The following is an 11,612-nucleotide window of genomic DNA, read 5'->3' as shown; positions in this document are numbered from 1 at the left end:
GCCAGAGCCTGCCTTTGGAATAGGGAGAACTGTGGACGGCAGGGGTTGGGCATCAGGGCGGCAGCTGTTTGCTACAGCCACCCCTTCAGGGCTCCGAGACGGTCAGCCGCTGCCCCTCATCCTTGAAGGGGTACCTCGCCGGGTATACAAGTTGAGTTAACGCCAGCGCCCCGAACAGACCCCAGGAGCGCCGCGCCTCGGGGAGAGGCTGGCCCCTGCCGGAGCCCGCCCCCAGCCCGCCCCTTCCTACCCGGCCTGCGGCGCGGCGGGAAGGGCTGGCGGCCGCCGCTGCCATGGAGCCCGTGCTGTGCGCGTGGGTAAGCGGGCGCTTGGCGCAGGGAAGGAGGCCGGGGATAGCTGGGCTGCTTCTGCCCCGCGGCCGCCGTATGGCGGCTCTGCCCGCCCACCGGCGCGGCCCTCAGGGGACGGCGGGCGGGACGTGGAGCGCAGCCGCTCGCCTTCCCGTGGGCTGCTGCGGGCTCGGGAGACCGGGGACTTGTGCGCTGCAGCAGGCCCTCGCCTCGCTCACCGGGGGAAGGGCGTGCAGGGCAGGTGTCCCCTCCGCGAAAAAAAACCCTAGTGCTGTGGGAAAGTTGTGGCGTTCACCCTCATCGCGGTTCGCCGGCTCTCCGCCACTGTGCGAGGAAGCTGGCAGCTGAGCGGCTGCGGTCCCGCGGCTTACCCCGCCGGGCAGAGCTGTGCCCCGGTCCCTGTCACCCCGTTCATGGGGGCTGCCGCCGCCACCCGGGCGCGGGGAGTAGGGGAGCGCCTTTCACTCTGAGCGTGTGGCCTGGGCCGAAATCCTGACATCCTGAGCTCTCCGAAAGAAAGGCTTTTTTTCCCCTTTTTTGTTCCTTCTCCCCGTTGGTGGTTGATCAGACCTGTGGTTTTACCGGATGAACAGTGAGGTCTGAGAGCCATCAAGTGCGTGTCTCTCTCATCCGTAGCTCGTTGTGCTCTGCGGTCACGCGTGGTAATAGCCCCTCAGTCTGGGAAGGGTGAATGGAGGTAGATGTGTTAGTGCTGCGACGGGCGTGTGTGGCTTTCAGTTCCTCAGGCTCCTCTTTCCTTTCTGCACCTTATCTCAGCTTGCCTGGTGTTGAAGTCTTGAAAATTCATTACAAATTTCAGGCTAAAATGAACGCTTGTGATACACCTTCTGAAAAGAATCCTGGCTGTTAAGTAGTAACACTCTCTGAAGCTGCCACTAGTAGTGGCTGTGAGACAACAACTTGATGGGCCTGTTGAGCTGCAATCCTGACATCTCACCCCCCTGGTAACTGCGGACTGAGGCCAGCAGCCTGATGCTTTTTGTCTGAAATGTTGTTTCTGTAGGTGCAAAATGTTTATTGCTAAATGTGCCCTTCTTAAGATACACCAGGGGCTGCATCTTTTATTTATTCAGTTTGTGTTGGAGGGGGGGAAATGGATTGCGGGTAGGCAGGAAGAACAACAAGTGAGTTGGAAAGTTCCCCCCTCGGGGTGACCAGCTGGGAGCAGTGTGGGTGTTGAGTGTTGCTGTTACTGCAGCATGTGAGGTGGGAAAGTTATTGAATCTGCCTTGTGAATGAAGGTTGCTGTTCAAGCTGTTGGATGCTTAACAGAGCTTAAATTGGCTAAGAAATTCCCTGACATGTTACCATGTTGTCAGTGGTTGTTTTTCTGTGATCTAATGTGGTTTTCTGTGATCTATGATTTTAAATGTACAACTTCATAATAATTGGTATATTTCAATTTTGACCACTTGTGGGTTAAAAGACTTACTATAAGGGGTGTTTCTGCTTTACTTGCTTAGGTTCCAAAACAAGCTAGCACATCTTTCTATTCTTGTTTTGGAGATGGACTGCCAGAAAGCATTGGCAGGAATAAGATTTTGGTGATGATTAACATTAAAATTAAACAGGTGGTAATCATTATGATAGCGAGACTTTTCTCCTTGGCAACTGTAGGCTTGCAGTTAAAATCTTGCTAGGATATATTCCAGTATGCTTCTTAAATGGGGTTGTGAGGGCAGCCTTGACTATCACAGTTACAGAGCAGTCGTGCTCTGTAATTCTGAGGGTCTTGAGTGACAGCAGTAAGGATGAAGATTGCAATTTGGGGGGATTTCCAGGAGCAAATACTGGCAGGTTGACCTGTGACATGTCTCTGATGAGCTTGTTTGCTCTTAGGAGCAGATTTGTATCTTTTTTTGTTTAAAAAAAAGAAAAAAAAGGTGTTATTTCACTCTGTGTATTTGAAGGGTGCAAACAGCTATGGACAACTTGGCCTTGGTCACAAAGAGGATGTGCTGGTACCTCAGTCACTGAAAGATGTTTCCTGCAAATGCCAAGACATTAAAAGCATTACTGGAGGAGGGGGACACTCTGCAGTTATCACTGGTAAAAACATTGCACTGGCAAGGAGCGAGTGACTTCTCCACACATTTTTTATCTATTTCCTTTGTGATTTGGTGCTGCCACCTGTCTGTGCTTTCTGTCTCTGAGCAAGTGTAATTCTTAGTTGCAAGACAGGTTCCTCTTGTGCCAATTAACTATTTTTTGGAAATTGGGGAAAGTTGTTTAGCTTGTGTGCTTACTTAATGGCTATGTTTCATATAACAGCCTTTCACACACAGCAGCCATTCGTTCTGTATTGAGGATGGGGGGTGGGAGGGAGCAGTCAAATGGGGAGGTTAGTCAGTCTTGAGAAGTTTCAAAGTAAGGAGGAGAAGATAGCATCTGATCTTTGAAAGGTTCTGCTGAATGCCATAGTGAATTATGGGAAAGAAGGGACACAGATGTGAATGTGGTTTAAAAAGTTCATCATGCACTTTAGTGAGAGATGTCTGTCTTATTGTATGGATTGTCTCCCTTGACAAACTCATCTCTCCATAGCTGTTCTTATTGAGCTTTTTGCTTAATTGTAGTCCCTAAAATGACAGGTAATCATTGCCCTTATCTGTCACAGGACCTCATGGCTTGTCTTTTTAGTCAAGTGAAGTAGAACATGATTTTTTTGTTGTTGTTTTTCCAGGTTCTGGAGAACTCTTTGTATGTGGCCATAATAAAGATGGACAGTTGGGACTGAATCACACAGAAGATGTACTGCATTTTACTTTGTGCACTGCCCTGTCTGGCTTCTCTGTAAAGCAAGTTGCCTGTGGCTGGGATTTTACAATTGTGTTAGTAGGTAAATCTATCTGAAAGCTGAAGAAATATCTGGATGTAGAGAACACACTGAAAGGTTCACATTGCTATGACTTGTGCTATGCACAGGCATTCACAGGTGTTAAGCCTTGCAAACTGAATTATTCCATGTTCCTTGTATCCCAGTGAACTTCAGACCTTTCTGAACATGGTGTGCTAAGATCAGAATCCTGTGGCCTTAGGGAACATTGTGGTCCTTTGCTTTTGCTTGTGGTTTGACTGATTTGGCTCTCATTCTTCCTTTTGCAGGAGATGGCCTGGTTCTGTCCTGTGGGTCTAACTCCTTTGGGCAATTAGGAGTTCCTCAAATTTCAGGTCCGTGCTTGATTCCCCAAAAGATTGAGGTAAAGATAAAGTGGAGCTCTAAAGCACAATTCCTTTTATATATTGCTTCCAGCAATTTACAAAGGTTGTCTGACCTCAGTGGGCTTTAAGCCAGCTCTTCAACTATGTTTTATAGAGTCTGTAATAGTAAACTTACAGTTTAAAGGACCAACGGTAGCCATCGACCCAGAAATGAGAAGCTAAGGCTGCTTTTCTTGATGTATGAAGAAGTTGCCCACTTGTAACAGACAGCTGTTTCTTTCACTAGGGCTTGTAACATATCATAATGTATTTTGATAACATCTGCAGAATGATTCTGGTGCTCAGAAGGTGTAAGGTGATACCAAAGGTAGTGGAACTGTGCAGATTACTCCAGCTGAAGTTTTGCCTCATGTTGTTAAGATGCTCAATGTGTTTTGCTACGTGAAGGGTATGTGACTTCACTGTACCCTGTTGGAGGTTTGTGGTTTGTTGATGAGGTGCTGCTGAGTTTGAGTGGGAAGCTCAGAACTGCTCCAAATTAATTGCTCTAAAATGGTGTAACTAGTAGGCACTGAGACTTCTGTAACATCAGAACATCTTTCCTGCTGTTGTCTATAAGCCTAAGAGTTTAAATACATTTCTCACAGGAATTCTAATTAATCCCTCATTTGAACTAGTTTTTTATTTGGAGAGCACTGATGAAACTCTTTTCCATGCAATCTCTTGTGTTTAATGAAAGCTATAACTTCAGAGTAGAAAGGATGCTCATACAGGAATACAGCCTCATGGCTCACCAGACACTCCTCTGTTGCTTTGTGAGCACAGAGGAGAGGGACAGCTGGTCCCTTAGGTGACTTCCAATGAATAGGGGTTAACTCGCCTGACATTTCTGTATCCTTGAGGTTTTCTGGGAGCGTCATTCCAGTATGGTGCCTTGAAAATGGTAGCATAAACAGTGCCATTCTGAATCTTGTCTCCTCCCTGACCATGTGCACCATTCATTCACCTGGGATATTTTCTGGTTTGGTTTCTATCTTATTAAATGCTTGGGCTTGATGCCATCTATTTTAAGTAGTGTCACATCTTTGAGAAGAACAATAAATGTGCAGAGTCCTCAGAAGTGGAGGAATTTCAGAACTGAAGTACCTTGTGCAAAATTAACTCAGCACTGGTGTGCACACATCACTTGGTGTAGTCTTCTTTGGATGAACATGTTGGGCAGCCCTCTGTGGTCTAGGTGTTAACATCAGTGGTGGTGTTAGTGATTGTAGGACTTGGCAAGACTGAGACATTCGATGCAAGTTACTGCTTATTGCTCGTCGCTGGTATTTGCTTTGGAGGTTTTGGTGTAGTTCTTCAGGAGCACTGAGATAAAATTAAGAGATACATTTTAGCCAAGGTTCCTTCTTTTCACAAGGCTCTGACTTTTTATTTATTTCCACAGAGCTGTACATTCAGTTGCTTCAATTTATTCCCCTGCTCCTCTCTGTACCCCCTCCAAGATGTTCCCTCTAATTTTTATTATCTAGAGTTTACTTCCATTGTGATACAAAATCTTGCTATACATTGTGTCCTGCAAGCTGGAATTGTGAGGACTGTTTTGAGGACTACTGTTTGGCATAGTTTAAGTTCAAGGCACTCAATGCAAAAAGCAACTAATTGCTTGTTTTTTGTCCTTTTGAGTAGTCTCTCAAAGAGAAGGTGGTGGATGTTGCTGCAGGACTGAGACATGCCCTTGCTGCTACAGGTAAATATGTCATAATTTCAGTGTCTTTTTGGTGACAGGTGAAAGGGAGTTTTAATGGCTTGGAGAAGGAGGGAAAGAAGAGGCAATTCATTTTAGCTTCTATTTACTTTAAATACCACAGGGAAAATACTCCTGGAAGTCTTGTACTAAGATTTTAGTACAAATTAACATGAATAATAAATGTACTAGAACAATCTTCCTGGTGAATAACTGCTCTTTAAGGACTCAGAGAGGTTAAGTTAGTTTTCTGATGGGTGGAAAGCTTACTACTTTCTTTTTCTCCTCTTCTGAAACAAAACATAAAAGGATGCTTATTTCTGGTCATTTAAAAGTTCATCTTGGGATTTGGAATTCATGATAATATGCAAGATAAGGGATTTAGGTTTGTATCAGATGTTTCAAAATGGAACTGCACATGAATTGTGACTTTTTAATGTTGCAATTGATAACAATCACCGGAATGGAACTTTGCTGGGAAGGAAGTGATCTACTTGGGGTTAATTTCACTCCTGCACCTTTGAAAATGTGGTCCTCTGAGTCTTTCTCTCACTATCTGCTGTGTGTACACTTGGTAGGGCCATAACATCTAAATATTTCTCTGCTTTGTTTAGAGACTTTGAGCTTGTTTCTGGAGTAAATATAGTAATTGAAACCCTCTAATTGTCATGGTTGTGTTAAAAGTGAGGAACAGCAAACTAATATATAACCTTTTATTTGGTTCAGTTTTACATGATCTTTAGTATGGATTCCAGGCAGCTAAGTCTAGCTAAGATGCAAAGGAGATAATTTGAAGAAGTGTGGGATCTCTGGTGTTTGTATGAACACTGGAAATTATCCTTCCCTCAGCTCTGCACTCATTGAACATGTTCATTCAGAGCTAGGTCAAGTCTTTGAAAGATCATGAGGAGAAGACAAGTGACTTCACTCCCTCAGTGCGCTGGATTGTTCAAACAAATTAGCATGAAGGGAAGGAACAAGCAAAGAAAGTGCAATGAACTTTCACAAACAACTTGTATCCATTACCAAGGTGCTACAGCTGAGGCACTTCTGGTACCAAGTCCCCAGAAAGGTACTAATGTAGGCCTCAACACTGGGATGGGTTTGCTTAGTATCTTCTTAGTGTTCTTCCCTGTGTAGTGGGGCTTACAACTGTTGCTTGATGACTTCACCAGGGCTATTTATGTTTTTGGCACAAAGCTGTTTAAAAGTGTAATTTAAAGCAGTGAGAATGCAGTGAATGTGCTTGTAAAACTAATGAATGAGTTGGTGGTTGATGTGTTTTAATCTCCTCTTCCTGTGTTTTCTCTGGAAAGAGAGTGGTTTGGTTCTTCAGTGGGGAACTGGCTTGGCATCTCGGGCAAAGCGTGCACACCAAGGAAAAACCCTTCCCCTGTTCTTGTCAGCAAAAGAACCCTGTGAAGTAACAGGTAATCCAGGAATCTGAGTCCTTTGTAAAGGTGGATACATTTGGATTGATCTGTAGCATCCTTTTATTATAAAGCCACTTGGTGTTATAAACATGTAGTGAGTATCTGAATGGGTGTGCAAAGTCATAATTTCTGCAGGGAGGTCACAGTGAGTCTTGCAGTGTCTGTGGCCCAAGAGCAGGGACCTTTATTACAGAATTCAGCATCGTGCTGTTACACTTGTATGCATGTCTGCACAAAATAATACCTGCTGGGCAAATTTTATAAGGCTGTTTTTTTTGTCTAGGCCTGGGAGATGTAAAGGTGAAGATGGTTGCTGCAGGCTCCTATCATTCGGTGTCACTCTCAGGTAGGCCTCAAGTACAGAAGTGGAAGTCCTTGTATAAGCCTGCTGAGATTTTTGTGCTTTGGGAATATTTGTGAATTTTAGTTAGACTAGTTGGCCTAGTGAGTGCAGGTTAATCATTTTGTGATAGTTCTAGATTGTGAAAACTACTTTTAGGACCTGAGTTCACGTTTTGAATTCTGTGGAATTTATCTTAGGTGTGACTTAGCCCTTGGGAGTAACTAAGAGTCTGTGCTGTTTACTTAATAGTTAGAGACTAGGAAAGTATTTGTGGAAGCATGTGGTTGGGCATCTGGAGCTGCAGCATTATGCCCCACTGGGTAACTGGATGGTTGAGTGCTAGATGCAGTGCATTTGGCCATGGAAAAAAAGTGTGTTGGGTCCAAGGAAAGACTGCTGTGTCTATCCTGCTTTTGCTACATGAGCTAGTGCCTCTGCAAGGGGCTGTCCTCCACAGGGACATGAGGTGGTCTGAGACTATCTTAGGTGGCTGTAACACTGCAGCCTGTTGCACTGGGCTAGGTTGCGCAGAGTTTTTGGAATGTCCTTCTCTGAAGACTTTCAGACCCTGCCTGGATGCATTCCTGTACAACCTGATCTAGGTGAACCTGTGTTAGCTGGACTCCATGGTCTCCAGAGGTTCCTTACAACCCCTACCACTGTGTGATTCTATTATAATACAACAGTGTGCAGAGCTGTGTGAGGTAATGTAAGAACATAAGGCTTATTTAAAGCATTAGGAAGTGGCTTTAATCACATAGGCACTTCCATAATGCCTGCCACTTGTTCTTTGATCTTTAGGCAGTGCTCCCATGCTGGAGTATTAAGTATCCAGGAATGAAAGTCTAATAAAGACTTCTGTTGGTTTTGTTTGGCAGACTGGGAGAAAGGGAAGCAGAATAGCTAATCATACTGTAATCTTTCAGTTTTGAAGTGTGGAAAATATATTGAAGTGTGTGAAGACAAGTCTTTGCCAAACGTTAGAGGAACAAGTTCTGAGCAAATATGCAGCCATCTGGTACCTCTGTCATCATTAAAGGAGCACTGGAGTATTTGCTTATGCAGATCTAGAGAGATGTAGTTGAATGGGGAGATGATCCAAGATGTAAATCCCATTGAGTTCTGAGATGCAAAGTGTATGTGCAATTAGTGAGTAAGAACCATAAGGACAAATAGAATCTACTTTAGCTAATTAGCACTCTGTATTTAGAGAGTGAGCAGATGATTTCCTCCCCCCCCCAAGCTTTTGCTTTTGAAGAGAGCAGTTTATTTGGCAGCAGGAGAATCAGGACTAAGAAAATAAGTGCCACAGAGTTTAATAAAGTGATGCTATTGCTGCCCTTCATTGTGCAAGTTACTAGTTACTGCTAAAAATATTTTGTAGTTTAAAGACATTTGGTATAGTAGAGATACTACTGCAGGGTGTAGTATTTAAATGCCTTTTTTTTTTCCCCTAGGAATCTCTCACACTGTGATAGTTTTCCTTGGCTCTGTTTCATGAGCCACCTGCTGGTAGGATACCAAACACCTGCAGTCAGGCAGGTTTTTGGCACACAGCTGTTGAAATGGGTTGCTGTAAACATGAAGGGTGGTTCCTGTAACAAAAGGATGGTAGTTCACCTGTATCCAAACAGGCCTGAGGTCCCCGCTGGTGGGAATAGGCTGCTAAGTCTCACTGTCTGCATTTTTGTTAAAACCTACTCAAGAATTGAGATGAGAGTTGAGCATGTGACATTTCCCAGGATATAGCCAATGCACCTTCTGGGGGAGGAAAGGATGTGACAGAGGTGCAGTGTGTACACCTGTGGTAAAATACGGCAGTAAAAAGCATTTGTGAAAACCCAAATTGAATGAAACATTGTTCTTCACTTGGCATCACTGAGCTGAGACAGAGCCTGTATCTGATGGTGTTATATCAGCTTCAACAAATGTTACTTCTCTGTCTATTTTAGATGAAGGACACCTGTATGTCTGGGGTAGCAACAAACATGGGCAGCTTGTGAGCAAAGAAATCTTTCTTGCTGAGCCCAAGAAGATTGAGACTCAGTTTTTCTCACATGAAAAGATTGGAGCGGTTTGGAGTGGCTGGACCCATTTGGTGGCACAAACAGGTAGGATATCTGAAAAGCAGTAACATATGTCTCCAAGCCAGTAAACTGTCTTTTTCTGCAGACAAACATTTTCTTTCACTTTACTGGTTGAATGAAGTTTTGTAGTTTCTCCTGAGAAATGGTTGTCTCTTGAAAATGATGAGGGCAGACATCTTTTAGTTTCTCTCCCTGAAGCATTACTGCTCCTACAGATCAGAGAACCTAGCATCTCCATGAATGCAGTAGTACCTGCATGCACATGCTGGAGGGGTGCAGCCTCTGCATCATCAGGTGACTGGTATCCCAGAGTACATATGAGCTTCTAGCTGATCATTCTGCTGGGGGAGTTATGACATCTTCTTTGGAGGGGAAAGAATTTGGTGGAAAACTTGCTTCAGAAAATAGAGAGGTAGGAAAATGTGGCTGCAACTTGCAGGATACATGACTATATTTGGCAGGAAGATATTCAGGGCACAGGAGTTAGGGAGAAGTTAAGATAATCCTGAGCAGGTGTCTGAAAGGCTTGGGGGCATACATATGTCCCATTGCCAGGTTAGCTGAGTGTTAGCTGAGGATCTTAAGAACAGGCATAGCTGAGAGCCCTCTGCTTCTGTCATGCCATTTGAGAAGACATTGCAGTCTCATTGCAGTAAGTGAAATAAATAATATGGCTTTGCACAACTGTTCTAACCTTTCTGTGCTTCTAGAGTGAGACAAGCTTTTTGTGCTGCCCTTTTACTTAAGTGTTTTAAGGGCAAAGAAAATCATGTGTTCAGAAGAAAGTCGATAAACTAAAATAAACTGGCTTGTGTGTGTTTGTGGTCAAAGCCAGAAAATGCTTAGAAAAGAGAGGTTTAAAAAAACAAAGGCATCATTAGACTTGGAAAGCATCCCCCAAAGGTGAAATCAAAGAATATTTAATGTTGAAGATGTATCTTCCTGGGAAAGTTTCCAGTGTGGGCAGTGTGAAAGCTTGCCACACGCAGATGGCTGTAGGGTTAGATCCTTTCCTGGTAAGGTTAGGTACTAAAGACATTTGTGTGCAAAAGGATGATTGATCTGGTGAAGGTCATCTGAATACGTTTGGATTGTTGTTCTGTCATGAGAGGAAAGATAAGACAGACATGAAATTATTTTGTGGTGTTCACTTGTGAACAGTCTGTGCTATTTGCCTCTCCTGTTGTGCAGTGTGGTGTGCTAGTTAGGAGTAACAAGATGGTGAAAGTCTTCCCTGGAACAAACAGAACAGCCAGAGATACTATTGGGGTAGCCTACCTGCATGCTTGCTTTTGCCCTGTTTAAACTGCTAGGTGAGGAAATGAGGAGCAGGTGAAAGCATTATTCCTAGAGACTGAAAGAGCCTATTGGTCTGTCAGGATACAACCTGTGTGTTAGGAAGACTGGAGAAGGGGACCCAGATCTCTTACTGATATTTACTGGGTTCTGTAATCATGGGTACTGGCTGGAGGTGTGCTTAGCCTCCAACACAGGTAGTTTTATTTGAATGGAATTAGTAGGTGCCCAAAGGTCAGCCTGTGCTGAAGTGTCCTGTTATATTGGTATTGTAAATCCTGAAATGGTTATGCAGTGATGACCCTTGCTCTGAGAGAAAAATGCTTGTTTTAATTACTGTGTACTGTGAACTCCTGGTGCTAGAATTTGCAGGGACGTGATGCAGGGCTAGAAAAAAACAAATTGGATAAGTGTTCTGTTTCATAACATTCATTGTTTGACATCAAAGTACATGAGAGAGATGTCATCTGTAAAACCCTGCATTGTTCTAGCTGCTCTCTTAGCTATTTAAAAGAAATGTTTGAACTCAGGTTTTTAGAGGACGCTATACTGAAGATTTCAGAGCTGTAATCAGTGCTGTGTGCTGCTTGGAAACTTCTCAGGTGGAGTAGAGGAATTCACCTCAAAGTGTATCATTCTTGAATGAAGTGCTTAGTGTCATTGTCACTGGAACAGAAATGGTAGACAAAAAGACATTAATCAGGATAACCTCATTTTAAAACTTGTCAGCACGGTTTGTCTTGCTTCACTATTTCTTAATTAATGCATATCCACGAAGCAAAACTGCCCCAAAGTTTTAGTAACTTTAATGTTTCACTTAGTTGCTAATTTCCATGGCCAATAAGTGAATATTTTAGGTGATACTTAACAAGAAAAGAAAAGTACGTCGAGTGACTAGCAGGTTGAGTTTTTTTCTTTTCTTTTTGTGAATGCTTGAAAGGAAGTTGAATAAAACCAGGATGGCTTTTGACATCTGCAGTAGAAAACTGGCCAACTTATTGCTGAATTTGATTTTCATGTACAGAGAATTTTAAATCTTTTTTTTTAAAGTCAGTGGACCCAAACCTGAATCATCCAGAATAAGATTCTGAATGGTCTTTTGAATCCTCTGGATACCACTCAGAATCCCATGGGGTTTTTCAAGGGTTGTTCAACTGCTAGACATAGAGTGAGCTGAGCACTTCGCTGTTTCTGTAAAATCACTCACTGCCTGTG

At 43.5% G+C, this 11,612-nt stretch overlaps 1 protein-coding gene across 1 annotated transcript in view; it reads left to right on the top strand.

Moving 5' to 3' along the window:
• The first annotated feature begins 256 nt into the window (after positions 1 to 256).
• The window catches only part of SERGEF (secretion regulating guanine nucleotide exchange factor), a 138,281-nt gene continuing 126,925 nt past the window's right edge, over positions 257 to 11,612 (top strand). Inside the window, exons 1-8 of the mRNA XM_054171789.1 lie at positions 257 to 317; positions 2,243 to 2,381; positions 3,016 to 3,171; positions 3,438 to 3,532; positions 5,181 to 5,241; positions 6,555 to 6,668; positions 6,955 to 7,017; positions 8,967 to 9,125. Of these exons, the coding sequence (XP_054027764.1) occupies positions 294 to 317; positions 2,243 to 2,381; positions 3,016 to 3,171; positions 3,438 to 3,532; positions 5,181 to 5,241; positions 6,555 to 6,668; positions 6,955 to 7,017; positions 8,967 to 9,125 (811 nt within the window). The 5' untranslated portion in view covers positions 257 to 293. The remainder of the gene's footprint in view (positions 318 to 2,242; positions 2,382 to 3,015; positions 3,172 to 3,437; positions 3,533 to 5,180; positions 5,242 to 6,554; positions 6,669 to 6,954; positions 7,018 to 8,966; positions 9,126 to 11,612) is intronic.

The sequence above is a fragment of the Dryobates pubescens genome, chromosome 22 (genome assembly GCF_014839835.1).
Source record: "Dryobates pubescens isolate bDryPub1 chromosome 22, bDryPub1.pri, whole genome shotgun sequence".
In the NCBI taxonomy this organism is placed as follows: Eukaryota; Metazoa; Chordata; class Aves; order Piciformes; family Picidae; genus Dryobates; species Dryobates pubescens.
Note: the sequence above shows the minus strand (reverse complement) of the source record. Positions and strands in the feature narration are given on the sequence as shown.